This window comes from Odocoileus virginianus, chromosome 2, assembly GCF_023699985.2.
Source record: "Odocoileus virginianus isolate 20LAN1187 ecotype Illinois chromosome 2, Ovbor_1.2, whole genome shotgun sequence".
NCBI classification, from domain to species: Eukaryota; Metazoa; Chordata; class Mammalia; order Artiodactyla; family Cervidae; genus Odocoileus; species Odocoileus virginianus.
Genome location: NC_069675.1, coordinates 98,912,843 through 98,935,904, shown reverse-complemented (window position 1 = coordinate 98,935,904; position 23,062 = coordinate 98,912,843). Strand labels below are relative to the sequence as shown.

General features: G+C 60.9%; 1 protein-coding gene and 1 long non-coding RNA gene across 7 annotated transcripts; one reads left to right on the top strand and one right to left on the bottom strand.

Annotated features, from left to right (window-relative positions):
* Nucleotides 1-683: 683 nt before the first annotated feature.
* SNAPC4 (small nuclear RNA activating complex polypeptide 4) lies at nt 684-23,055 on the top strand. 6 transcript variants are annotated; one of them, XM_070455351.1, is made up of 24 exons: nt 728-784; nt 1,465-1,500; nt 1,825-1,964; nt 2,873-2,925; nt 4,012-4,179; nt 4,301-4,426; nt 4,776-4,854; nt 5,182-5,263; nt 5,963-6,067; nt 6,148-6,220; nt 6,443-6,607; nt 9,502-9,649; nt 9,811-9,917; nt 10,009-10,103; nt 11,927-12,021; nt 15,648-15,727; nt 15,996-16,397; nt 17,129-17,354; nt 17,714-17,784; nt 18,232-18,336; nt 18,972-18,999; nt 19,529-21,093; nt 21,968-22,091; nt 22,872-23,055. In XM_070455351.1, exons 3-23 carry the CDS (start codon nt 1,835-1,837, stop codon nt 22,082-22,084), a joined length of 4,020 nt encoding a protein of 1,339 aa, XP_070311452.1. In that variant the 5' UTR covers nt 728-784; nt 1,465-1,500; nt 1,825-1,834; the 3' UTR covers nt 22,085-22,091; nt 22,872-23,055. The 6 variants fall into 6 exon arrangements, with proteins under 6 accessions (XP_070311441.1, XP_070311452.1, XP_070311463.1 ...); XM_070455340.1 differs by lacking the exon at nt 1,465-1,500 and having other exon boundaries at nt 684-784; XM_070455362.1 differs by lacking the exon at nt 728-784 and having other exon boundaries at nt 857-1,964; nt 4,012-4,143.
* LOC139031210 (uncharacterized) lies at nt 15,356-22,654 on the bottom strand. Its single transcript, XR_011483617.1, has 2 exons — nt 22,429-22,654; nt 15,356-15,700 (listed from the first exon to the last, which is right to left on the bottom strand). It is a non-coding gene; the product is annotated as an uncharacterized lncRNA (long non-coding RNA).
* Nucleotides 23,056-23,062: the final 7 nt, after the last annotated feature.

Genomic DNA, 23,062 nt, shown 5'->3' with positions numbered 1-23,062 from the left:
GGGCTCCCAGGTCAGTGTTCAGAGCAGACTTGAGACCTGGTAGTCTAGCGGGAGAGTGTTGAGAGGGTCTGTAACGTGGGTACACGTGAGGGCATGGATGGCTCTCCGCACAGCCCTGCATAGAGGGCACCAGATCACCATCTTCAAGTTCCCTTTACCTACCGGCCCACAGGCCAAGCTGACTGGGCAAGAGGTAGGGCAGCTTCAAGTGTTCCACAGTAAAAGAAAACTTAAGATGACAAGTCACACTGGCTTGACTTTGTTGACCAGGCATCTCTGCCTGTGGGTCTGAACTCCGTGGGGTCCGGTCCTGGGCTATCACGCGGGTGCTGGGTGAGCAGGGATGCACCGACAGCTCTGCAGCCCCATCGCTGGCTCGCTCGAGGGGCGCGGGCTCCCACCCATCCCGGGACCCTGGCCGCGGAGAGGCAAATTGGCCTCCCCCACGTGGCCATGGCCAGGACAGCCCTGAGCACTCGGCGGGTTTTCTCCTCGGCTCCTCTAGCAAAACCCTGGGGACAACTCACAGAGAACCAGCACAGACAGGCTCGAGGGCGGCTGCAGGAGATCCGACCTCCGGGTGCCTCAGCCGAGTGCCCTCGGATGCGCCCAGTCCCAAGGTTGGCCGCGCGGGGGCACCACCGGCCCGCCGCGAGAGCCCGGTCCCGACGTGCATTGCGTTTCCGCCGCGGCCGTGAAGGCGGGACTTCCGGCTCGCGGCGACGTAATCGTGCGGCTTCCAGAAGCGTGTGCGTGGAGGCTGAGGGGCCGGCTTCGAGTCCAGGTGAGGAGCGGACGGGGGAGGGTCGGGAGGAGAAGCGACCGGGGAGGGCCCGGGGGCGGCGGGGGAGGAGCGGCGAGGGACGGGATGTTGGCCGGCTGGGGAGCGGGATCCGCGCAGGGGCTTGTCATCGCAGGGTTCCCGTCGCGGGCGCGCCGGCCCAGAGGCCGGGCTCCGCCGCCCGTCCTGGAAGCCTCGTTCCAGCCGCCCGCGAGCTGGGGGCGCTCCCGGTGGCGGCGGCGGCCCTGTTTGTCGCAGTGGAGGCCTCCGATCGCCTGCACCGGGGGGCGAGAGTTGGGGGGAGTTGGCCACGGTGGGAAGGGGCTTCTGCGTGTTTTGACCTCTGAGTCTGTGCTTGTGTTTCCCTGACGTTTCCGCTGCCGCCAGTTTATTCTCCCACTCCCTTATTAGACGTCCCAGACTGTTGTTCCCGAAGAAAAAGAGGTCACTGTTACTTTCTCGGAGGCTTGTTAAGGCTCAGTCCCGAAAGCCAGGTGCTGTGCTAGATGCTGGGGCTTCAGCAGGCCCTGCCCTCTCGGAGGGGGCTTCCTCCCGAGGCTTTGAACCCTGCCAGCTGGTGGGTGTGTATTTTGTCTGGTGCCTGATGCCCTGTGTGACCAGCTCTGTGCTGGGGGGGCGAGCGGCTGCACCTCGGGGTCATGGGCCTCATCCTTGTCTTCTAGTGACTTTGCCACCGCGCTCTCCTTTTGATGCACTGGGTAAGCAATTCACTCATGGTTCCCTGGTGGGAAGACAGAGCAGGCAGCCAGGTGGTGGTGTTATCCATCACTATCCCCCACCCCCACCCCCCGGTACTGGTTGCAGCCTCAGCGTGGCTGACAAGGCAAAGAGCAGTTCACAGGGCCCTGGGGGTGCCAGGTAGGCCCAAGGCTCCCCAGAGATACCGTTGTCACACCTGGGCCTCTCGGAGCCCAGTGCCTGCTTTGGTCAGGCTTCCACCGTCCCCCGCAAGGCTGAGCATCCGAGGGGCAGTCGGGGTTCCCACGTGCTCTGGGTTTCTGACATCTCAGGATGTGTTGCAGGCGGGGCATCATGGACGTGGATGCTGAGAGAGAAAGGATCTCCAGGGAAATCCAGCAGCTGGAGAGGATCTTGGAACCCTGCTGCTCGAGCCTCAGCGTGGATGTCTCGGAGTCCAGTCTTGACTCGGATTCGGATGCAGGTCAGCACCCACGCTTCTCAGTCAGAGCGGCCGTGTCTGCCCTTAGACCACGGTCAGCCTCAGTGCGTCACGCCGCTGGGTCTTCAGTCCGCTGGGCAGAGTCACCACGCTCCCACATTAGCCCCTGCCCCTTGGTGCCACAGGCTGTCCTGGGAGGGGGGCCCTGCTCTCCTTCTCAGGTGTCAGAAGGCTCCTGGCCTCAGCTTGTTGGCCGCCCCCCGGCTTGAACAGCCAGCCATAGCTGAGACCCCTTGGATCTCTTCCTGGTGTTTGGGAGGCTGCCCTCTGTCTGAGGCCCCTGCTGCCAGGGCTCCCCTTCTGCCCGCCCCATGTGCTTCCCGGGCCCCAAGTGTCCTTCCCATCAGCTCTGGCCTGAGGCCTGCCTGCAGAGACCGAGCCCTCTAGGGCCCCAGCCTCCCCCCGCTCAAGCTTAGGTGCAGCCCTAAGGCTGAGCCTCTCACGGTTCCCAGCTCCACGGGCCTTTTCTCACCTGGAACTGGGCCTCTGTGCCTGTCCCTTCTCCCCGTCTGGCCAGCTCCAGTCCCCCCAGGACAGAGCTGCCTCACGTGACATCTGCCCTGGTTGTCCCTGCGGTTCCTGTTCTCTCTATGCTTCGGAAAACCCCATGTTATGCTGATATCTCATCTTTCTGGCTGATCCTGCCCTCAGCCCAGTGCCCACTGCACACAGAGGGCCATGCTCAGCTCCCCCCCGGGCATAGGCGGCGGGGACGGGAGGTCCACGCAGCACGCGTCCCACCCAGGCCTTTTGTCCCCTGTGGACCACCTCACTTCAGCATCCCCCGGTCTGAGGCTGCCCTGGCCGGTTGGTCTCAGCAGCTGTGGGATCTATCCCCAGCAGCTGTGTCCAGCGCTGGGCACCGACACCGTGTGCTTGCATTCCTGCAGATTCACTGCCCGACGAGGACTCGGACTCAGACGCCGCTGGCCCACTGCTGTCGGTAACCTGTGGCCTGAGGTGGCCGTGCCTGCTGAAGTGGGCACACCACCCTTCCAGTGGGTCTGGGGAAGGGGCATGCTTTGAACTCATCTTGGCTCTTCTGCGTTATTAAAGTACCATGGGTGTTGTCAGTCAAGAGAAAAGGGGTGTCATCAGAAGTACACATGTCCCTGGAGATACCGTCATCACAGCTGGGCGTTCACGCCTGTCGCCTGCTCTTAGCTCCTGCCAGACTGACCTCAGCTGGACATGACTCGGGGAGGCTGAGTGTGCTGCCTGGTCCTGCCCCGTGGTCACCTCTCTGAGCCTCGGGGGCAGTGACAGCCCGGTCGGTGCACACGCGGCAGACCCTAGAACAGCAGCTGGAGGCAGAGGACGCACTCGGGTCTGCCCCTGAGTGCCTGTCGTTTGTTTATCTTGGGTTTTTCTGTTAATTTGGGAAATTCTTATAACTGGTCTTTGTTTTTCCACTGAGTCAATACACACGGAACTGCTTCCTGTCTGTGATAGCCGAGGGGCCTCCTGACAGGGCTTTACCGTAATTCCGTAGCCGTTAGACTCGCCACCTTGGGGTGGACGTTTGGGTCAGCTCTGGTTTCAGTCTCGCCAGCACTGCGGGGCCCATGTTCCTACTCACCGCGTCTGCCAGCAAACCTGTTGTACAGTGAGTCCAAGTTTTACGGGAGTTTTTACTATCGACAGTGAAAATTGGTCATTTCCTCAGTGTTTCACCTGAGGTGTACTCTTAGAGATGGCCTGTAAATTGTTTTTTTTTTAATCGTCATTTTTTTTGTTGTTGTTTAAACTTATTCGTTTTTGACTGAAGGGTAATTGTGTTACAATATAGTGTTGGTTTCTGCTACACATCAGCATGAATCAGCCATACGTATACACGTGTTCCCCCCTCTTGAACCTCTCTCCCACTTCCCATCTAAATGGGATCATTGTAAACTAGGGGACGTGTCCAGGCGCTATGTGGTCCATGGTCAGGGTGGCGTCACACTGACCCAGCGGCCAGAACGCAGCTCACCTGGGGCCCTGCAGCTGTGCGAGTGTCCCTCACCTGCAGTTTTCTGCTTGTCTGCAGGAGGAAGAGAGGTGGGGTGAGGCCAGCAACGACGAGGACGACCCCAAGGAGAAGGCGCTCCCTGAAGACCCAGAGACCTGCCTGCAGCTGAACATGGTCTATCAGGAGGTGGTCCGGGAGAAGCTGGCGGAGGTCAGCCTGCTCCTGGCCCAGAACCGGGAGCAGCAGGTCAGGCGGGCCTGGCCCGGGAGGCGCCACCTCCTGGCCTCGGGGGCCAGGGCCCTGGGTCCCCTCCTCCAGGGGAGCCCCTGCTGGCTGACTCACTGGTGGCCCCCTGTGTCTGCTGCAGGAGGAAATCATGGGCGACCTCGAAGGTGTCAGGGGCCCCAAGGTGAAGGACGGCAGGAGCCCGCCCCCAAACCTATACCTCGGACACTTCATGAAGCCCTACTTCAGGGACAGGGTCACGGGAGTGGTGAGTGGCCCGCAGTCTGCTCGTGTCCCCACACCCTGCTGTGGGCGTTGGAAGTTTCTAGAATTCTTAGGAGAGCGTTCCCCAGCTTCGCTGAACTGAAACCCTGCCGGCTCCAGGAGGGAACGTCAGGGCTGCGTCCCTGGGATGTAGCAGGTGGCCTCACCCAGCGGACAGGCGGCACCGAGTCGTCCGCGTGGGGGCAGCCCCGTGCCAGCAGGTGGTGTCCAGAGCCAGTCCTCATGCTGTGCTCTAGGCCCAGGCGTCCACACACACTGGGGGACAGTGTCCCGAGACCCGGCGGGGGGCACACCTGGCTTTGCCCACAGCGTGACCCAGTGTTCTCCAACAGGGGCCTCCTGCCAACGAGGACACGCGCGAGAAGGCTGCCCAGGGCATCAAGGCTTTCGAGGAGCTCCTGGTGACCAAGTGTATGAGCCGCGGCCCAGCCGGCAGCTGCCTGTCCCGCCCCGCCCCAGGAGTCCGCCCCGACTGCTGGCCCGGTCACCTGAGGGCCTGCCCTTCCCCACCGAGTCTGGTCACGGGTCGTGTTGTGAGGGACAGACCGGGCCTCCCCCGGGCTTGCTCCATCCTCTCCCGCCTCGTGCCTGCCCTGGGCTGTGTGCTGGGGGCAAGTCCCGGGTGGCCTCCTTCAGCTCGTTCACTTCCTTGCCACGGGCTGGATGGGGTGGGCTGGGGGGGTGTTGCTAACGGGGTGTGACCCTGAGTTACCCCTGTCCGCGATCTTGTCTCTGCAGGGAAGACCTGGGAAAGGGTCCTGCTCAGGAAGTCGGTGGTGAGTGACCGTCTGCAGCGGCTGCTCCAGCCCAAGTTGCTCAAGTGAGTCCGGAGGCTCCCTGCCCTGGGGCAAGGCCAGGCAGGCTGGCAGCTCCATGGCCAGAGGCCCTGGTGGCCGCGCCCGCTGCCCTGCCAGCATCCCTCCCCTGCAGCGGGAGCGGCACTGCTCCTGGCCTCTCCCTCAGGTGGGGCGTGTGAGGGCTGGCCTGTCTTTCCTGTGAGTCGTCAGCCTGGGCTTAGAAAGAGGACTGTTGGCAAGATGGGTGTTCCACGTGTGCTGACAGGGTGGGGTCTCCCGACCACACCTCAGCACCTGGGGTCCGGCCAGGGGTCCCCAGGGCCACCTCTTGGCTTGCGTGGGTCTGGGCTTGTTGGGGGCAGTGGGGTCATGCCTCGGGTGCAGCTCGGCTCGTCCTGGAGGCGGTTGTCCCTGAGGGCCAGCACATCCGGGGATCGGGCGACGTGCTGGGTGCCAGGAGTGTCTCCTGTGTCAGCACTGCCGTGTCTGCTGCCTGCCATGCCTGTCAGGACACCTCACGCAGGGCCGCTGCTTTTTTTGGGGGTTTGTGTGCGGGGGAGGGTCGGCCTTTGGAGCCTGTGCTCCCCACAGCTGTGCCACGTGGTGTGCTGGCAGCTGACCAGCTCTGCAGGCTCCTGCCCAGATCCGTGCAATAGCCAGGCGGCCGGCCGCGGGACACAGCATCGCCGCCGGTCCCACAGGCGCCTCTCGCTGCCTTACAGGCTGGAGTACTTGCAGAAGAAGCAGAACAGGGCCGCGAGCGAGCTGGAGAGGCAGGTCCTGGAGAAGCAGGCCAGGGAGGCGGAGAAGGAGGTGCAGGACATCAAGTGAGCGACCTTGCTGGGGCGGGCGTGGTCCACGGGGAGCTGAGGGCCAGCATGACCCCGTGTCCCCACCCTCTCTGCAGTCAGCTCCCGGAGGAGGCCCTGCTAGGCGACAGGCTGGACGGCCATGACTGGGACAAGATCTCCAACGTCAATGTGAGTCCCAGCGGCCAGGGCGGGGCCAGCACTGGTCATTGAGGCCACGATTTGCATGAGCAACTAGGCCTGCCGGGGCTCCCTCTGGTCACACGCACGTCCAGCAGCGTGGATTGCTTTGGGGGCCTCCCCACTGGCACTTCCCGGCAGCCTGGACAGAGACCCCACTCTCCGCGGCTCGGCCACATGGACAAGTCTGTCTGTCTGTCTGTCTCCCTACAGTTCGAGGGAGGCCGCAGCACGGAGGAGATTCGCAAGTTCTGGCAGAACTACGAGCACCCGAGCATCAACAAGCAGGAGTGGAGCGAGCAGGAGGTGGCCCAGCTGAAGGCCGTCGCGGCCAAGCACGGCCACCTGGACTGGCAGAGGATCGCCGAGGAGCTGGGGGTGAGGGTCACACCGCGGCCAGGGCCCGCCCTTGGAGCTGCCAGAGGGTCTGCTCTGGCCACTCGGGAGGGCGGCTGGAGGAGGTCACAGGCTGCTCGGACCACACCACCTCCTGCGATGCCCCAGAGCAGCCTCGGTGTTCCGCCCGCTCAGTCCCCTTCCCAAGCCTCGCCTCCTGCTCTGGAGTGTGCTCTGGTGGTCTGGGAAGACTACCCGGTTCCTTTGGGTTTTGTTATTTCTCGTCTTCTAAGGCAGGGACTGAGTTCTCACTCTCACCTCTCTTTAGTGAAGATGGTGTTTAAGGTCCAGTTTTCTGAGAACAGCATGGTACAAAACATCTCCTTTTTATTGGTTTTGGAGTGAGTATAGGTTTCATTGTCTTAAGTTATGTAGAAGTATGCTGTATCATTTTTAAACAGTGAGGTTTCTTAGAAACCGTTTTATTCTTTAGTTTGAATTTTATGGCAGTTTTTAAATTTATTCTTGTTTTATTTTTTTGGCCACTTCACATGGCACACAGCATCTTAGCTCCCCAGCCGGGGGTCAGACCTGCACCCTCTGCAGTGGAAGTATGGAGTCTTAACCACCGGACTGCCAAGGAAGTCCCTGAAATCACTTTTTTTTAATTTATCACTTTTGTGACCAAGTGCATGGTTGCAACAAACTCAGCTAAACTTAGCAAAGCCATTTAAAAACGAAAGTATGTCCCCTGTCCTGAGTCTAGGAGTCTGTGAAAGTCTGTTAAGTCGAGTTTGTTACATCCATGAATTCTGCTCCGAAGCAGTTGTGTTCATGCGACTAGGCTGGAACCCGGCGTAACAGCGCAAAACAAGTCCCTCTGTCCTTTGTCCCTGATGGTCTGCGACTGCATCTAGATGCTGTGCGGCCTGGTGCGCATGCGCTGACTCACTGGGTGAATAGCGCTTTTAAAAGTCACTTTATATGAGGAGTCCTGACGACTGGACCCCCAGGGAGGTGCTCCCGCAGCGTTTCTCTTTGATTTGTTCATTCGACTTTGGCTGTGTCGGGTCTTCCTCACCGCGTGTGCACTTTCTCGAGTGTCTCTTGCTGCAGAGACGGGCTGTGGGGTACGAGGGCTTCAGCGGTTGTAGCACACGGGCTTCACTGCTCCGAGGCATGTGGGATCTCCCCAGATCAGGGATCGAACCCGTGTCTCCTGCATTGACGGGCGGATTCTTTACCACTGAACCACCAGGAAAGCCCAGTTATTTTTAAGACTGTTTTTTTGTTTTGTTTTGGCTGCGCCACGAGGCTTGTGGGATCTTAGTTCCCTGACTAGGGATCAAACCCATGCTCCCTCCAGTGGAAGCGTGACATCTTAACCACTGGACAGCCGAGGAATTCCCAAGGCTGTTTTGTTTTTTTTAAAGATGTTTTAGGTTCACAACAAAGCCTGAGAGGAAGGCACAGGGCTTTCTCACACACCCTCTGCCTCCACACATGCACAGCCTTGCCTGTTACAAGCATCACTCACCAGATGTAGCTTTTTTTTTTTCTTTTTTACTAGGGATAGATCTACACTTTGTCATGGTTCTCATCAATATGCATTTAAGGTTCCTCCATGTCTTTTCATGGTTTGATGGTTGTCTTCTCGTTCACACCAATTGATATTCCATTGCCTAGATGGAGGAGAGTTTTCCATTCACCTACCAAAGGGCATCCTGGATGCGCTTACAGGGCTTGTCAATTATGGGTAAAACTGCCGTTAACATCCACGTGCAGGTTTTTGGGTGGAGGGATGTTTTCATCCCTTTGGATAAATACCTAGGAGCACAACTGCTGGATCACACGGTACAGACGTGTTTAGCTTTGTGAGAAGCCAGCAGGCTGTCTCTGAAATGGCTGCGCCGTTCTGCGCTCCCACCCCTGGCTGCTGCGTTAGGGTTCTGTATCTTGCGGCTCTTGTAGGATCTCGGGTTAATCTGCGTTTTCCTGGACGACTTGTGAGAGGGCACTTCCCCCACGCGCCTATTTGCCTTCCATATGTCGCCTTTGGTGAGGTGTCTGTTAAGGTCTCGGCCCAGTTTGTGGTCGAGTTGTTCGCACTGTGACGTGGAGTTGTAAGTGTTCTTCACGTGATTCAAGTAACCGTCCATATTGGGTGTGTCTTTTGCAGGTATCTTCTCCCAGTCTGTGAATTGTCTTCTAATTCTTTTGCCATTGTCTTTGTAACTTCAGTGAAGTCCAGCTTAGGAATTCTTTACAGATCGTACTTTTGATGTCTCAAAAGACATCACCAACCCTTGTGCTTTGTAACCAGAGAGCTTGCTCTGGGAGAGAAGACACTTCATGTCACCACAGGGGGCTCATGGAAAACCCCTTTTCCACAGATGAGCGAGGGGCGGATTGGCCCACAAACGTTTACAGCGGGCCCCGGGGGCTCCGTGCTGGGCTGCAGTGCAGCCGGAAGCTGGGGTCCTTCACCTCAGAGCTCTCCTTGAGAGGGCGTCCCTGGACATAGGCGCCACCCCAGGGCTCTCCAGCACCCCGTCCCAACACCTGCACCTCTCAGCCGCCCCTGATGGGGCCTTCAGAGACTGCCTCTGGCCGCGGTCAGGGCCGCGGCCCAGCCTGTAGCGCAGGGCGCCTTTGCCGCAGACCTGGCCGAGCGGGGGGCCTCCCCTGGGAATCTGCACTTGCGGTGATTGTGCTGTCATGTCAGGGAGGTGCTGTGATGTTTGTGGACACGCTTTGATGAGCTGATGTCGGGGACCCTCTTTAGTGGCCCTGGGCCTGCTGTCAGGGTGCTCTCCACCGTCCCCCGGAGCGGCCTGGTAACCCCCTGCCCTGCTTTCGGCCTACAGACGCACCACAGCGCCTTCCACCATCCCCTGGGGCGGCCCGCTAACCCCTGCCCTGCTCTGGCCCCACAGACACGCCGCAGCGCCTTCCAGTGCCTGCAGCAGTACCAGCAGCACAACCCAGCCCTGAAGCGCAAGGAGTGGACGGAGGAGGAGGACCGCGTACTCACGCGGCTCGTGCAGGCCATGCGCGTTGGCAGCCACATCCCCTACCGGAGGAGTGAGTCCCGCGCCCGCCCAGCGAGGCCCTGGTCCCAGTTGGCGGGGCGGGGGGAGGTGCTGTGTCGTCCAGGCCGCCTGCGGTCAGTTCTCTGTGGTCAGCGTGGCTCCTCTCTGGGTGACCCAGGAAGCTCAGCACCAACCAGCCCCCTCTGTCTACAGTTGTCTACTACATGGAGGGGCGGGACTCCATGCAGCTCATCTACCGCTGGACCAAGAGCCTGGACCCCGGCCTGAAGAAGGGGCTCTGGGCCCCAGAGGAGGACGCGGTACTTCTGTGGGACTGAGGACTGGGGCCTGGAGTTTGGGCTGGCCTGGGATAGGCAGGTTGTGACCGGCTCCGCTTCTGTCTTCCTGCAGAAGTTGCTGCAAGCAGTTGCCAAGTATGGGGAGCAAGATTGGTTTAAAATCCGGGAAGAGGTGCCAGGTAGGAGCGATGCCCAGTGCCGAGATCGGTGAGTGGGGCAGCTCTGGGCAAAGGAAGGCTTGCTGGGGCTGCTTCCGGGTGGGCCACCAGACAGGCAGGGAGACTTCCTCAGGGTGGCCTGCTGGCGTGGGACGAGGGTGTGGCCTTGGGGTGTGGAGGACGCGGATGGACCCGCTCGGGAAGCAGGGCCGCTTCTTTGGAAGCCAGACGTGTGCATGGGCTCCACTGGACGTCCCTCAGGATCCGCTGGTGGCAGTTTCCCTGGGCTTGTTTTAAACAGCTTTATTTTATAATTCACATATAAACCATTCATTTAAAGTAGATAGTTCTGCAGGTTTGGTGTATTTCTTGAGCTGTGTAACCATCATCATAATTCCAGAGCATTTTGATCACCCCACAAAGAAAACACTACTTCCTACCAAAAAAGAAAAATTCAGGAATGGACCAGAGGGACATCCCTGGTGTCCAATGGCTAAGAGTCTATGCTCCCAATGCAGAAGGCCTGGGTTCCTTCCCTGGTCAGGGAACTTGATTCTACAGGCCACAACTAAGACCCTTCTCAGCCAAAGAAATGAACAAGTATTTAGGGGAAAACAGAGAACGCATGGTGGACCTGAAGGCATGCTTCTCCAACACGGATGTGTAAACGGCCGTTGAGTATGTGAAGAACTGTGACGCAGTCACTATAGAAACACAAGTCAGAGCCACAGCAGGATGCCGCTTCACACACTTTGAATGGTTCATGTTTTGTGAAAAGGAAATAACAAGTGTTGGAGGGGATGCGGAGAAATCAGAACCCTTGTACGCTCTTGGTGGGGTTGAAACGGGGCAGCCACTGTGGAAAAGAGTTCAGGGATTCCTAAAAAGGTGAACAGAGAATTGCTATATTATCCTGGAGAAGGAACTGGCAACCCACTCCAGTGTTCTTGCCTGGAGAATCCCACGGACAGAGGAGCCTGATGGGCTACAGTCCACGGGGTTGCAGAGTCAGGCACGACTGAAGCGACTTAGCACACCATGTTGTCTAGCAATTCCACCCTGTACCCAAAACAGTGGAAATCAGGGACTCAGACGTTTGTCCGCCCCTGTTCACAGCAGCACTGGGCATAGCGGAAGGAGGGCATGAACCCAGTGTCGGCAGATGAGCGGGTCAGCAAGGTGCGGCTCTGACATGTGAACACTGAGTGAAGTTCTCACACGCGTCACACCGTGACCGAACCTCGAAAGCACACATTTGTGTGCATGTGCATACTCATTCTTCTCAGCTCTGCCTGCAAGTGAAATCATTAGGTCGTGTGGGGATTCTGTTTAACCTTCCGAGGAATGACCATTTTCCAAAGTGGCTTCACTGTCTTAAATACATCCCCCTCAGCAGAGTAGGAGGGTCTCTGTCTTCCAAGTCTTCGCCTGCACGCACTTCCTTTTTGATTCAAGCCACCCTAGTGGTGTGAAGTGGAATCTCACTGCTATTCTGGCTTGCATTTCCTGAAGGGTGTGGAGCGCCTTTCTCATGTGTTATTTGGCCATTTGTGTGTCTTCTCTGAAGAAATAGCTATTTCTTTCCTCTACCCATTTTTAAACTTGAGTTAGGGTACTTGGCATATTCCAGGTACAAGTCTCAGTAGATACATGATCTGCAGACCCCCTCTTCTAATCTGTGTGTTGTCTTTTCACCTTGAAAAGACCTTTGATGCACAAAGGTTTCTAGTTTTGCACAAGTCCAGTGTGCCTGTGTTTTTCTTCTGGTGCCTGTGCTCTGGGTGTCAGCTTAGAAACCGCTCAGATGCCAGGAGCACAGCAGGAGGGCGTCTCAGCTTCTAAAACGTCCCTTTGTTTTTATGTCGCCTTCAGATATATCAGAAGGTTACATTTCAGCTTGAAAAAGGGACGATGGAATCCTAAAGAGGTGGAGAAGTTAATTGAATTGATAGAAAAATACGGTGTCGGTAAGTTCTTATTTCTCTGTTCTTGTATTTTTTAGTTTCTCACATAGTGGCTTTAACATTTGCATTGTCATGAAGTGATCATAAGTCTAGTAACCGCCTGTCCCGTACAATGGAGAAGGCAATGGCACCCCACTCCGGTACTCTTGCCTGGAAAATCCCATGGACGGAGGAGCCTGGTGGCCTGCAATCCGTGGGGTCGCTGAGAGTCAGACACGACTGAAGCGACTTAGCAGCAGCAGCAGTCCCATACAGAGTTAGCATAAGGTTATTGCCCGTATTCCTTGCCTTGAGTACCACATGCCGTGGCTGATCCAGTTCTGTAGCTGGAGGTCTGTGCCTCTCATCCCCGCCTCTGTGCAGTCCCACGCCAGCCCCGCCCCGTGGCAACCACCCACGTCCGCTCTGTATCTGAGTCTGCGCTCTGTCTGCTCTGTGTGCTTTGTTTTTTAGATTCCATGCATAAGTGAGGTCACACTTTCTCTGACTGACTTCACTTGGCGTCACCTAGGGCCATCCTTGTTGCAAACGGGAAGGTTTTTTTTCTTTCATGGCTGAGGAATATTCCATCGTGTATATGTGGAATATATCTTACTTGTTTTTCTTTGTTCATTCATCTATCAGTGGTCACTTACGTTGCTTCCGCGTATTGTTGTAAATAATACTGCTATGGACACTGGTGTATTAACTCCTCTTCAAATGTTTTGGAAAAGTCACTTGTGCAGCCATCTGGTCCTGGACTTTTGTTTGTTTATAGAGTTTTATTATTATTACTGATTCAGTTTTATTCCTGGTAATCAGTCTGTTCATAGATTTTATTTCTTCCTGACTCAGTCTTAGATGAGTGTACTTTTCTAGGCATTTATCCACTTCATCTGGATTGTCTAGTTTTTTTTTTTTTTTTTTGAGTACAATGCTTTGTAATGATCTTACATTGTTTAGTTGCTGTCATATTCAGCTCTTTGCCACCCCATGGACTGTAGCCCACCAGACTCCTCTGTCCATGGGATTCTCCAGGCAGGAATACTGGAGTGGGTTGCCGTTACCTTCAAGGGATCTTCTTGACCCAGGGGTCAAACCCGCCTCTCGTGTTTTAGTTGGGTTCTTTACCACTGAGCCACCCAGGAAGCCCATGATGGTCTTGTACGAGCCTTCACATTTCTGTGGCGTAGGTTGTAACTTCTTTCCATTTCTGACTTTGTTGATTTGGGCCTTTTCATTTTCTTTGATGAGTCTGGCTAAAGATTTGTCAATTTTGTTTATCTTTTCAAAGAACCAGAACTTAGTTTCATTGATTTTTTTTTTAATTTTTAAACTCATTCTATGTGTTTATTTTGGCCTTGCTGGGTCTTCGTTGCCGCATGGGCTTCTCTCTGGTTGCGGCGTGCAGGCTCCTCGCTGAGGTGGCTTCTCTTGCTGTGGGGCTCGGGCCTCGGCAGTTGCAGCGCGTGACCTCAGAAGTTACGGCTCCCAGGCTCTAGAGCACAGGCTCAGTAGCTGTGGCACACAGGTTCAGTGGCTCCACAGCATGTGGGATCTTCCCAGGCCAAAGATTGAATCCGTATTCCCTGCATTGGAAGGTGGACTCTTAACCTCTGGAGCACTTGGGAAGTGCTTATATATATCTACTAATTCCATCTAACACATGGTCTAATGTGTTATTTAAGGCAGTGTTTCCTTATTGATTTTTTTGTCCAGGTGATCTGTCCATCATTGTAAGCAGGGTGGTAATATTCCGTAATATATCATGTTACCATCAACTTCATCTTGCCTAATCCTCTCTACGTTTATTTCTCAGCATTAGGTCAGTTAGGTCTTCCAATCTTGGCGAAGTGACCTTGTGTAGGAGCCATCCTCTGGGCCCAGCAGCAGCCTCCTCTGGTCAGCAAAGTGCTGTGCTCTGGGGGTGCCCCCGTGTGGGGTGTCTGGCAGGATTGACTGCTGAGGTGGTGCTGGTGGGCGGGGCTGGGTCCCAGTTCGCTGGGCTGCGAGGCTGCACCTGGCGCAGTGGCTCTGGGCCTCCTGGAGGGCAGGGCGGACTTCCTACGGGGTTGCCGGCACGCCTGGGGTGCGGGTGGGTTGGTGCGGGGCTCCTGCCAGCCGCTGGAGGGCAGGGCCGTGCCTCTGGGGCTGGGAGGCTAGAGGGAGAGCTCCAGAAGGGCACCCGCCTGCCCTGGTGGCGCCATGGTGGGCTCGGCCCCCGGCAGTGGCTGCTGCCCGTGTCTCCACGCCAGGGGCGTCCTGCTGCCTCCCGCCTCCGAGAGGCTGGCCACGGCCAGCTGCGTGTCTGTCCCAGGCACCTTCCAAACCGCCATCTCAGATCTCACGTCAGACTGTGTGCAGAGTGGAGCCTCTGTCTCCCACAGCCCTCTGCTCCCGCGAACGCCCGCCCTGCCGGTCTTCTCTGCGTGGTGGTAACTGTGGAGTGGCAGCGGGCGGAGGTGAGCTCGCGGTCTTCCCACTCTGGGCGCTTGGCACCCTCAAGTGAGCTCCGGACACCTTGCTGTCCGGGTTTCTCACAGCTCTGAGGTCCTGGCTTGCAGCTGGAGGCTGTGGTTTGCTCTCATCCCAGGCTGCCCCCCCAGTCATGGGCCCTTCTGCTCCGTGTTTGTCTGTGTCTGTTTTGGCTCTGCCACGTGGCTTGTGGAATCTTTGCTCCCCCACCAGGAACTGAGCCCTGGCACCGAGCGGAGTCCTGACCGCCGCACCACCAGGGGATCCCCATTCCGCCTCGTCATTTTCTGTCCATCAGCTCAGCAGGTGGTGGAAGTTGTTTGTCTTACAAACTAACTCACGTTTATTACAGGGAATTTAGGGTGAAGATGCATGGAAGGAAGGAAAGGAGCATAGCTCATCTCCCATCACCAGAGGCGGCCGCTGGGCTGCGGCTGTCCGGGCCTTCCTTGTGCGGGGGGCTCGCCTGGAAGCCGGCTTGTTTAAGCCGAGTCTTTCTGCTTCATTGAGCAGCTGTGTTCCACTTCGCGATGTGTCGCTACCTTGTCTGTCACCAGTATTTCTCTTCGTCTGTACGCATCCTGTGTCCTCGACTTCCCTCCATAATCACGCATACTTTCTTGAGCAGGAGCACACGGGTTACTCACCCGGTCTCTGACGACGGACGTCTGCTTCTCGTTTTCTGTCACAGGTGGAACGGGCTAAGCGTTCAGTAGCTCTGTCCTTGGTATGTTTATAACATCTTCTTAGAGTAGACCCTGAGATGTCGCACGGCCAGGTTTGAGGGGCCTGTCACACGTGGGCCGACCGCCCCGTAGAAGCAGTGCCCGACTTGTCGTCCCACCCTCACGGTGTGGAAGAAAAGGCCAGATAATCTGAAACGTCTGCCTTAGAAGCCTGGGCATACAGCTATTCCAGGGCCATTTTACAGAAACAGGGATAGCTCTTTAGTCACAGTTGTATGTTTGCTAGAACCTCCCCACGGGGTTGGTCATCTGTGAGTCGGATGCCAGCCTGTCATCACCTGCTCGGGCTGGGGAGCAGCGTCAGGGTTTTGACGGAACCCAGTGCAGCCTGTGGAGGAGCGGCCAGCACGCTGCGCAGCGGAGGCTTCGAACCTGTGTTGTCAGAGCCCGTCTGCAGGAAGTAACGTCCGTGTTGTTTCGCTCTTGTAGGTCGCTGGGCAAAAATAGCCTCTGAGCTACCCCATCGGTCAGGCTCCCAGTGCCTGAGCAAATGGAAGATCATGGTCAGGGTGAGGCTTTACTGAAAGTCGGCCAGAAGGGGTCCCCGCCCCGGGCAGGATGAGGGGACAGCAGCTGGGGGGGGCAGGAAGGAGCGACATCTGGTCCGGCCTCCGTGTCTCTGCTTCCAGGTGCCCGAGCACTGAGAGAGACCTGGCCTCTTCATGAGGCGGGGGAGGGTCCAGCCCAGCACGTCCAGCCCCTGCCCCTGGCTCCCTGTGGGCGCCCCTGCTCCAAGCCTGGGCCTGGTTCTCCCTCACTGGAGCCCTCCCTCCACAGCAGCGGCAGCGGCAGGCCCAGCGGCGGGCCCCTCGCAGGGCGCACTGGAGCCCCAGCAGCGGGAGCAGCAGTGACAGCAGCTGGGAGGACTCAGAGCCCGAGGCGGCCCCGAAGGACGCCCCGGAGGAGGCCCCGGCGGGCAGCCCGGAGCCACCGCCAGCTCCGTACACTGTGCCGGACATGGACCTGTGGGTGCCCGCCCGGCAGAACCCCGAGGAGCTGTGGGGAGCAGGCCCTGGGGGCTGCCCACGCCCTCCTGAGGGCCCCGACATGGCCCCGGCCATGGCCCCGGCCCCCGCAGGGCAGCTGGCCTCCAGGAGGCGGAGCACCAACCCAAGGAGCATCAGGTGCCTCTGCCCAGCCATCGCTCAGCGCTGGAGCTCCGAGGGGCCGCTGGGCAAGGTGGGTGCAGGGGGCGGCATGCCCCTGCCTGGGGGTTGCCGGGGCTGCACCCAGTGGTGGCAGAGGCCTCCCCATTGCATGTCACAGCACCCACTCCTGGCCGCTTCTGCAAGAGCTGCCCTGGACAGCGGCTGACTCCCTGGAGGCCAGCCCCCTCCGTCACCCCAGCTTGCTTGCTTTTTCTTTTTCTTTTCCCTCCCACAGCCTGTGGGATCCTGGTTCCCTGGCCAGGAGTTGAGTCCAGGCTTGAGCTGTGAGAGCGCAGAGTCCTCACCCCGGACCCTGCCAGGGCATCCTCCCCCTTATTGGCCCTCAGCGCCCCAGGGCAGACCTGTTGGATGGCCTTAGGGACCCACCACCCTCCTCTGAGGCCACCTCACTGCAGAGGGTGTTTTCCCCACAGCCCTTGTGCAGGGCACTGCCGGGTCCGGGCAGGGAGCTGTATGTGCGCCCAACGGTGGCCAGCCTCGCAGGGTGGCTGTTCAGGGCACCCCTGGGGCTAGGGCCGCGCATGCTGAGGACAGGCCCAGCCGCTGGTGCCAGCCGCAGTGCCCTAGGCTGCCAGGATCACCCCACCCCCGCCACCCGCCTGTCTCCTCACCCTGCCCCTTCCGGCCTGGGCGTCCCCCCGCCCTCTGGCACCCGGTGGGAGTAGAGGACAGCACGGGTGGGCACGTGGCAGCCCCAGAGCGGGGCCCAGCCTGCGTCCCAGAGGCCTTTTCCTCCCACAGCAGGAGAGGCCTGGCTCAGCCCCGGGACCCAGCCCTGGCAGCAGCAGCAGGGACGAGGCCAGGCCCCGCGTGCGGCCACCATGGGCCAGGACCATGCAGCAGCGCCAGGGGCACGCTCTGCAGTGGAGGCTCCTGGAGCACAAGCTGCTGACGGCCGTGAGTCCGTGGGTGGGAGAGGTCGACCTGCTGTGCGTGCGCCCAAGGCCCGCCGTGCGGCCGCGTCGAGGTACTGCCCGGTGTCCTGGGAGGAGGAGAGGCAGGGGCCGGGGACCTGCCCTGCCTGGGAGGGTGGAGGGACAGGGGCCCGCGCACTCGGTGTTGACCTGCAGGGGTTTGGTTCTGCCTCCTCCCCCTGCCCCGTCCTGCTCAGTGTGTGGTGGCCAAGGCTCACCCTGGCATTCCCAGTGCGCAGGCGCCCACATAGGGGGCGTACGCTCCGGGGGGCGGGAGTCTCGGGGCTCAGGAGCGTCCATCCCTGACCGCCTGCCAGCCTGCTCTTGGGGCCCTCACCCCCTTTGTGGTCGAGTGCCGTGGCCACTGCCGTGGTGTCTGGGTGGCCCTGTTCATGTGCCCGTGTCCCCTCAGCTGATGGCATCAGGAGACAGCTGCAGGGCACCCACTTGGCCAGCACCCCAGTGTTCGCCCTCTTCATTCAGGTGAGAAGCCTCTGAGCACAACTTCCTTCTCTTGTCCTTTACTTTTTGGTGGAGTTTTGAAGTCTGCGGTGGATTCATGTCTCCAAGTCCAGGCTTTCTAAGGCTGTAGATCCTTGAAAGAGGGCCTTCCCAGGCCTGTGACTCTCGGCAGCGGAGACAACGAGGGAGGGGCAGCCTCGGCGTGTCCCTGCCACTGTCCCCATGTGGGAGGGCCTGGACATCCCGTGGGGCTGGGCCGGGGCAGGGGAGGTGGGCAGCAGGCAGCCTGGAGGACCCGAGTCCAGGCTGGGGCGGGAGCCACATGGCCACGGTCTCCAGGCCCCCAGGTGTCGGGCAGCTCTGCGAGAGCCGCTGTACTCAGCGCGGGCCTGAGTCCCTCCGCGGACAGCCTTGGGGCGGGGGAGCCTCCCGTCACGCAGTGCCAGCCATGCACCCTGCACCCCTCAGCTGTTCCAGATTGACACGCCTGGCTGTGTGGAGGTGGTTCGAGAGAGGAAGGCCTGGCCGCCTGCCCTGCTCCAGGCTGGGGCCTGGGACCCGCCGCCCCCGCAGGTGAGGACTGAGGGTGAGTGCCTGGCTCCCCAGGCGCTTGCCACCCTTCCCTCCCGGCCAGCGGGGCAGTGAGGCATTCCCGGGTTCCTGGAGGCTGGGCCAGCCCCGAGAGCAGCCTGTGCCCATTGCCGGGAGAGTCTGGGGGTCTCCAGGGTAGGCCTGGGACCCTGAGGGCCCCTGAGGCAAGTCCAGGGGGTGGAGAGCTCCGCGGGCACCTAGGCTTGCCTGGCCCCCTGGCTGTCCCTGGTGCCCTGCCTCCCCCAGGGGGTGTGGTGGGGAGCCGTTGGGCGCCTGCTGCCCTGGGCACTGGCCCCTGGGGTGGCAGCCGGGTGCCTGTGGCCAGGTCCTTGGACCACGTCCCTGAGCCTGGTCACTGCCGGAGGAAATGACAGAAGAGTGATGCTGGTCGGAGGACCAAACATGGCGCTGTGGTGCCCCATTCAGGCCTGGAGCCCCATGCCCTCCCTCCTAAGCAACTGGACCTCCTGCCTCTCCCTGACCCCACCGACTCGCTCTCCCAAGGATGCCTTGGCATGGTGTCGCGGGACAAGGGGCTGGGCAGCCCTGTGTGTGGCGGCGTGGGGAGGCGTGGGGGTTGCCCTGAGGCGCTGACGCCGTTCTGCCTTCTCTTCCAGGAACCCTCGAGTGCCCACAGCGACCCAGGTACCGCCCACCTGCCCCACCCTTTGTCTGGGTGGTTTGTGTTTAGGCCTGTCCCAGGCTCTTAAGTTGCAGCCCCTTGCGGGGGTCTCTGAAGCCCACCTTGGGCGCCTGGCTGGTGTGAGTGGTCAGCCTTCACCAGCCAGCCAGGAGCAGGGTCTCCCTCTGGGCCCAGGCATTGGGCACAGCCTCTCCCGCCGGCAGCCGCCTGTCCCCACACCAGCAGAATTGGGCAGCGGTCCCGGGTCCTAGGAGGTGACTGCGAAGGGCAGGGTGATAGTGCCGGCAGTCTCTGTGAGGGTGTTGGAGGCGCAGGGCCATTGGGGGCTGGCCTTCCCCCGGGCCCGCCCTGGACGGGGCAGAGTGTGGGGACTTGGGGCACCCTCGAGGTGGGGTCTGGGGATGTGCAGGCAGACCAACAGCCCTCAGCACAGACGCAGCCCTAGCAGCCGCCCTTGCCCCTTGGGCCCTTCTCTGGGACGCAGGGCCCGTTGCTGGACGCACCTCAGCGTGCGTTCTATCCTCCCTGCAGGCTGCCTCACCCAGAGCGTGCCGGCCCAAGGGGCCGCAAAGCAGGGCACCTACCCTGAGGTGGGCAGAGGGACGCAGGCCTGCCGCACAGCGTCCATGCCCCCAGCACCCGCCCCGGCCCCGTGCAGACCCCGGCCCAAGCCCAAGACGGTGTCTGAGCTGCTTCGGGAGAAGCGTCTGCGGGAGGCCCGAGCCAGGAGGGCCGCGCAGGGCCCCGCCATCCTCCCGGCCCGCGTGCTTGTCTCCTCGCCCATGGTCCTCCAGCCGCTGGCCCCCCCAGCTGCCCCAGTCCCCAGCGTCATGCTATCCAGGCCTGGAGGCCCTCCGGTGACCAGTTCCACTGCTTCAGGCTCCTGGGTGCCAGCCAAGGATGAGCAAGCCCCGACTCTGCACGCCTTTGCCCTCGGCCCGGCCACCTCCAGGGCCCCCGGTCTGGTTCCTGCGAGCTGCCCGCTGAGTGCTCTTGGACAGTCTCAGACCCCTGCCACGTCCCGGAAGCAGGGCCTGCCCGAAGTGCCCCCCTTTCTGCCCGCAGCCCCCAGCCCTGTCCAGCTGCCCATCCAGTCCCTCAGCCTGATGCCAGCGCTGGGCACGCCCACGGCAGCCGGCAGCTCTCTGCCTGTCACCTGGGTTCTCACAGCACAGGGGCTGCTCCCCGTACCCCTGCAGGCCGTGGTGAGCCTGCCAACGCCGACGGGGGCTCCTGACCCCACACGGCTGTCGGTGACCCTGCCGCCCTCGCCCACTGAGACCCCAGCCAGCCGGGGCCCCAGGTTCCCAGAGCAGAGCCGTCCTGGGCCGCCAGCAGCCAGCATAGACTCGGAGCCAGAGCCTCCCTGCAGGACGGCGTCCTTGAGCAAGAGCCCCACAGAGGTGGCCGAGGCCGGTGGCCTTGCGGGACTCGCCTCCCCTGGGGAGGTCCTGGCGGCTGGGGAGACGTCTGCACCCACGACCCCCTCCCAGGAAACACCCCTGGCCCACCACCCGGTGACCAGGCCCCCTAGCTCCAGCCCACCGCCTCTGCACGGGGCCCCAGGGGCTGCCTCAGGGCCTGGGGAGCCCCGGCCTCTGGACCCGGAGGAGCCCCCGCTCTCCTGGCTGGGGCTGGAGAATGAAGCCCTGGACTTGAGCCTCCTTTCCCAGGAGAGCGAGGCCGCTGCGCGGGAGTGGCTATGGGGGCAGCGAGGGGTGACCGCACCCACCCCGGGGAGCCGGCTGGCCTACCAGCCACCCATGCTGTGCAGCCTGCGGGCGCTGTCCAGCCTCCTGCTGCGCAAGAAGGACTTGGAGCACGGGGCCGCGGTCCTGGCGCCCGGCGGGCCGGCCGGCGCCCTGCAGGCCTCGCTGGGGCGGGTGCGCGAGCGGCTCTGCGACAGCCCGGCCTACCTGCTGCTGCGGGCGCGCTTCCTGGCCGCCTTCACCCTGCCAGCGCTCCTGGCCACCCTGTCCCCCCGCGGCGTCCCCACCACCCTGTCGGTGAGCACCGGGCCTGACCCCGAGACAGACAGTGACCAACTTGACCCGGAGGAGCCAGAGCTCATCGACAGTGACGGGGACCCCACCCAGGTAGGCTGTCGTGGGCCCTCAGCCCCTTTCCCACGGGGCCCTCACTGGCGGGTGTCTTGCCCGCCCGGAGTGGGGTGGAGGTGGGGGGAAGAGACCACGCCACGCCGCCCTTCGCTTGCAGACTCGGCAGCGGGAACCTCACAGCCAGCATGGGGGGGCGGGGAGGGCCTGCCCCAGCGGGTAGCCGCCTCAGTGTCCCAGCCCCTGCTGCACACGCACGCCCCGCCTGCGCCCTGGGGAGCTCTGTCCAGGTGTCCAGCTGCGGAAGCCGTGCCGCTTTTGTTTCTAGACAAGAACCCGGATACAGACACGGGAAGGAGTCCCTGGTTCCCTCAGAACACAGAGGGCCCTCGGGTCCCTTGAGTGCGTTGACCCTTCCAGAGAACCCCCAGGAACAGCCCATCCCCACCACATGGGAGTGACCACAGCAACGAGGCTTGCTGCTGGATCTGTGGCCCCCCACACTCCCCACAGCTCGGCCTAGCCCACTTCCCTTCCCAGGGGCACAGCCTTAGGAGTTGAGAGGGTCTTCCAGGCTGAAGCAAAGGGCAAGCTCTGCTGGCCCTTGGATACTGAGGGGAGGAGACCTGCTGTCCCCGGCAGCATGGGCAGCTTCCCTCGGGCCCTGCCCCCTGGCCCAGCTGGGGAGACCGTGGTATAGGAGGCTGGCTCTTGGGGGGCTGCTCAGCGGGGATCGGAGTCCCCGAGTGAAGGAGGGGTCAGCAGGAAGTCAGAGCCCCGTGTGGCCCCAGGAAGATAGCACCTCCCGTCCAGCTCCAGTGGGGACACGCCTGAGGAGCTACCCGCTCCTCCCTGCCCCGCTGCCCATCCGTTCGAGCTGGAGGGTCACTCTTGTCCTCTGCCTGGACTTTAGGGAGCCCCGGACCCCGGCCAGGGCTCTGCCCCTTCCTGCCCGGACAGCCCCGACAACCCAGACGTGCTGCAGACACGGCGCTTGAGGCCCGTCCGCAAGCGGCGGCGGCTGCAGTGAGCCGCAGGTGAGTGCCCAGGGTCCCCAGCCCACCCTGGCTGCGGTGCTGTCGTGAGGTGTTGGGCGTGGCACATGGGCCTCCCCTCCCCTACTCTCCCCTCCCAGGCTCCACATCCCCACCCTCGCTGCTGCCTTGCGGCTGGCCCCCCTGTGCCCCGGGGCCACCGGCCCTCTGCCTGGCCCTGTCCTCTTCCCATCTGCAAGGCCTGTCCCTTCCTCCATTCGCCTCTCTGCTTGGCAGTGCGCTGCTCAGATGCCCTCTCCTGCTCTTACAAGACAGCGTCCCCTTCCCGGTGCCCGGCCGTCCTCATGGTGTCTACCCCCCTGTGACACCTGAAGTTCACCTGTGTGGGTCCAGCATCTCACCCAGAATGTGAGCCTTTGGGCAGGTGTAGGGTCCCGTGTGACTAGGTTGCCAGCACCAAGTAGCAGCCTGGTGGGTCTTCATGAACAGAGACTTGGGCCCAGGAGGATGTTGCAGAAGCAGGAACTGCAGTCTCTGAGCTCCGTGGACGTGCTGCGGGAGGTCCTTGGTCCTGGAGTGGACGGATGAGGGCGGCACACGGGGCCCTGGGTGGGTGGGGACCACAGAGGGGCCGCCTGCACTGGGCCCGCTCAGGCTCCAGGGCCTGTCCTCCACGTGGCCCCTCCGCGGACCGCAGGTGGGCAGTACGCCTTGCTCCTCCCTGCCTGGCCCCCCGAGGCAGCGCTGCACCTTTGCCTTGCCATCCATGGGGTCCAGCTGGGACTGGAGCATCCTGTCACGATGGTGGTTTTAATGTTCTAGGACTGCCCAGGGCCAGCCAGCCAGTGCGGTTGACAGGCAGGGGGGCCTGTGCTGGACCCAGGCAAGCCTACCCGGGAGGAACGCTCCGCCAGCAGTGACTGCATCGTCCCGGCTCAGCTGAGCCCCTAGGGCACCCAGAATGCTGGAAGGAATAAAGAAATGTCCTGTTTGTGATTAAAAGCAAGCCATGG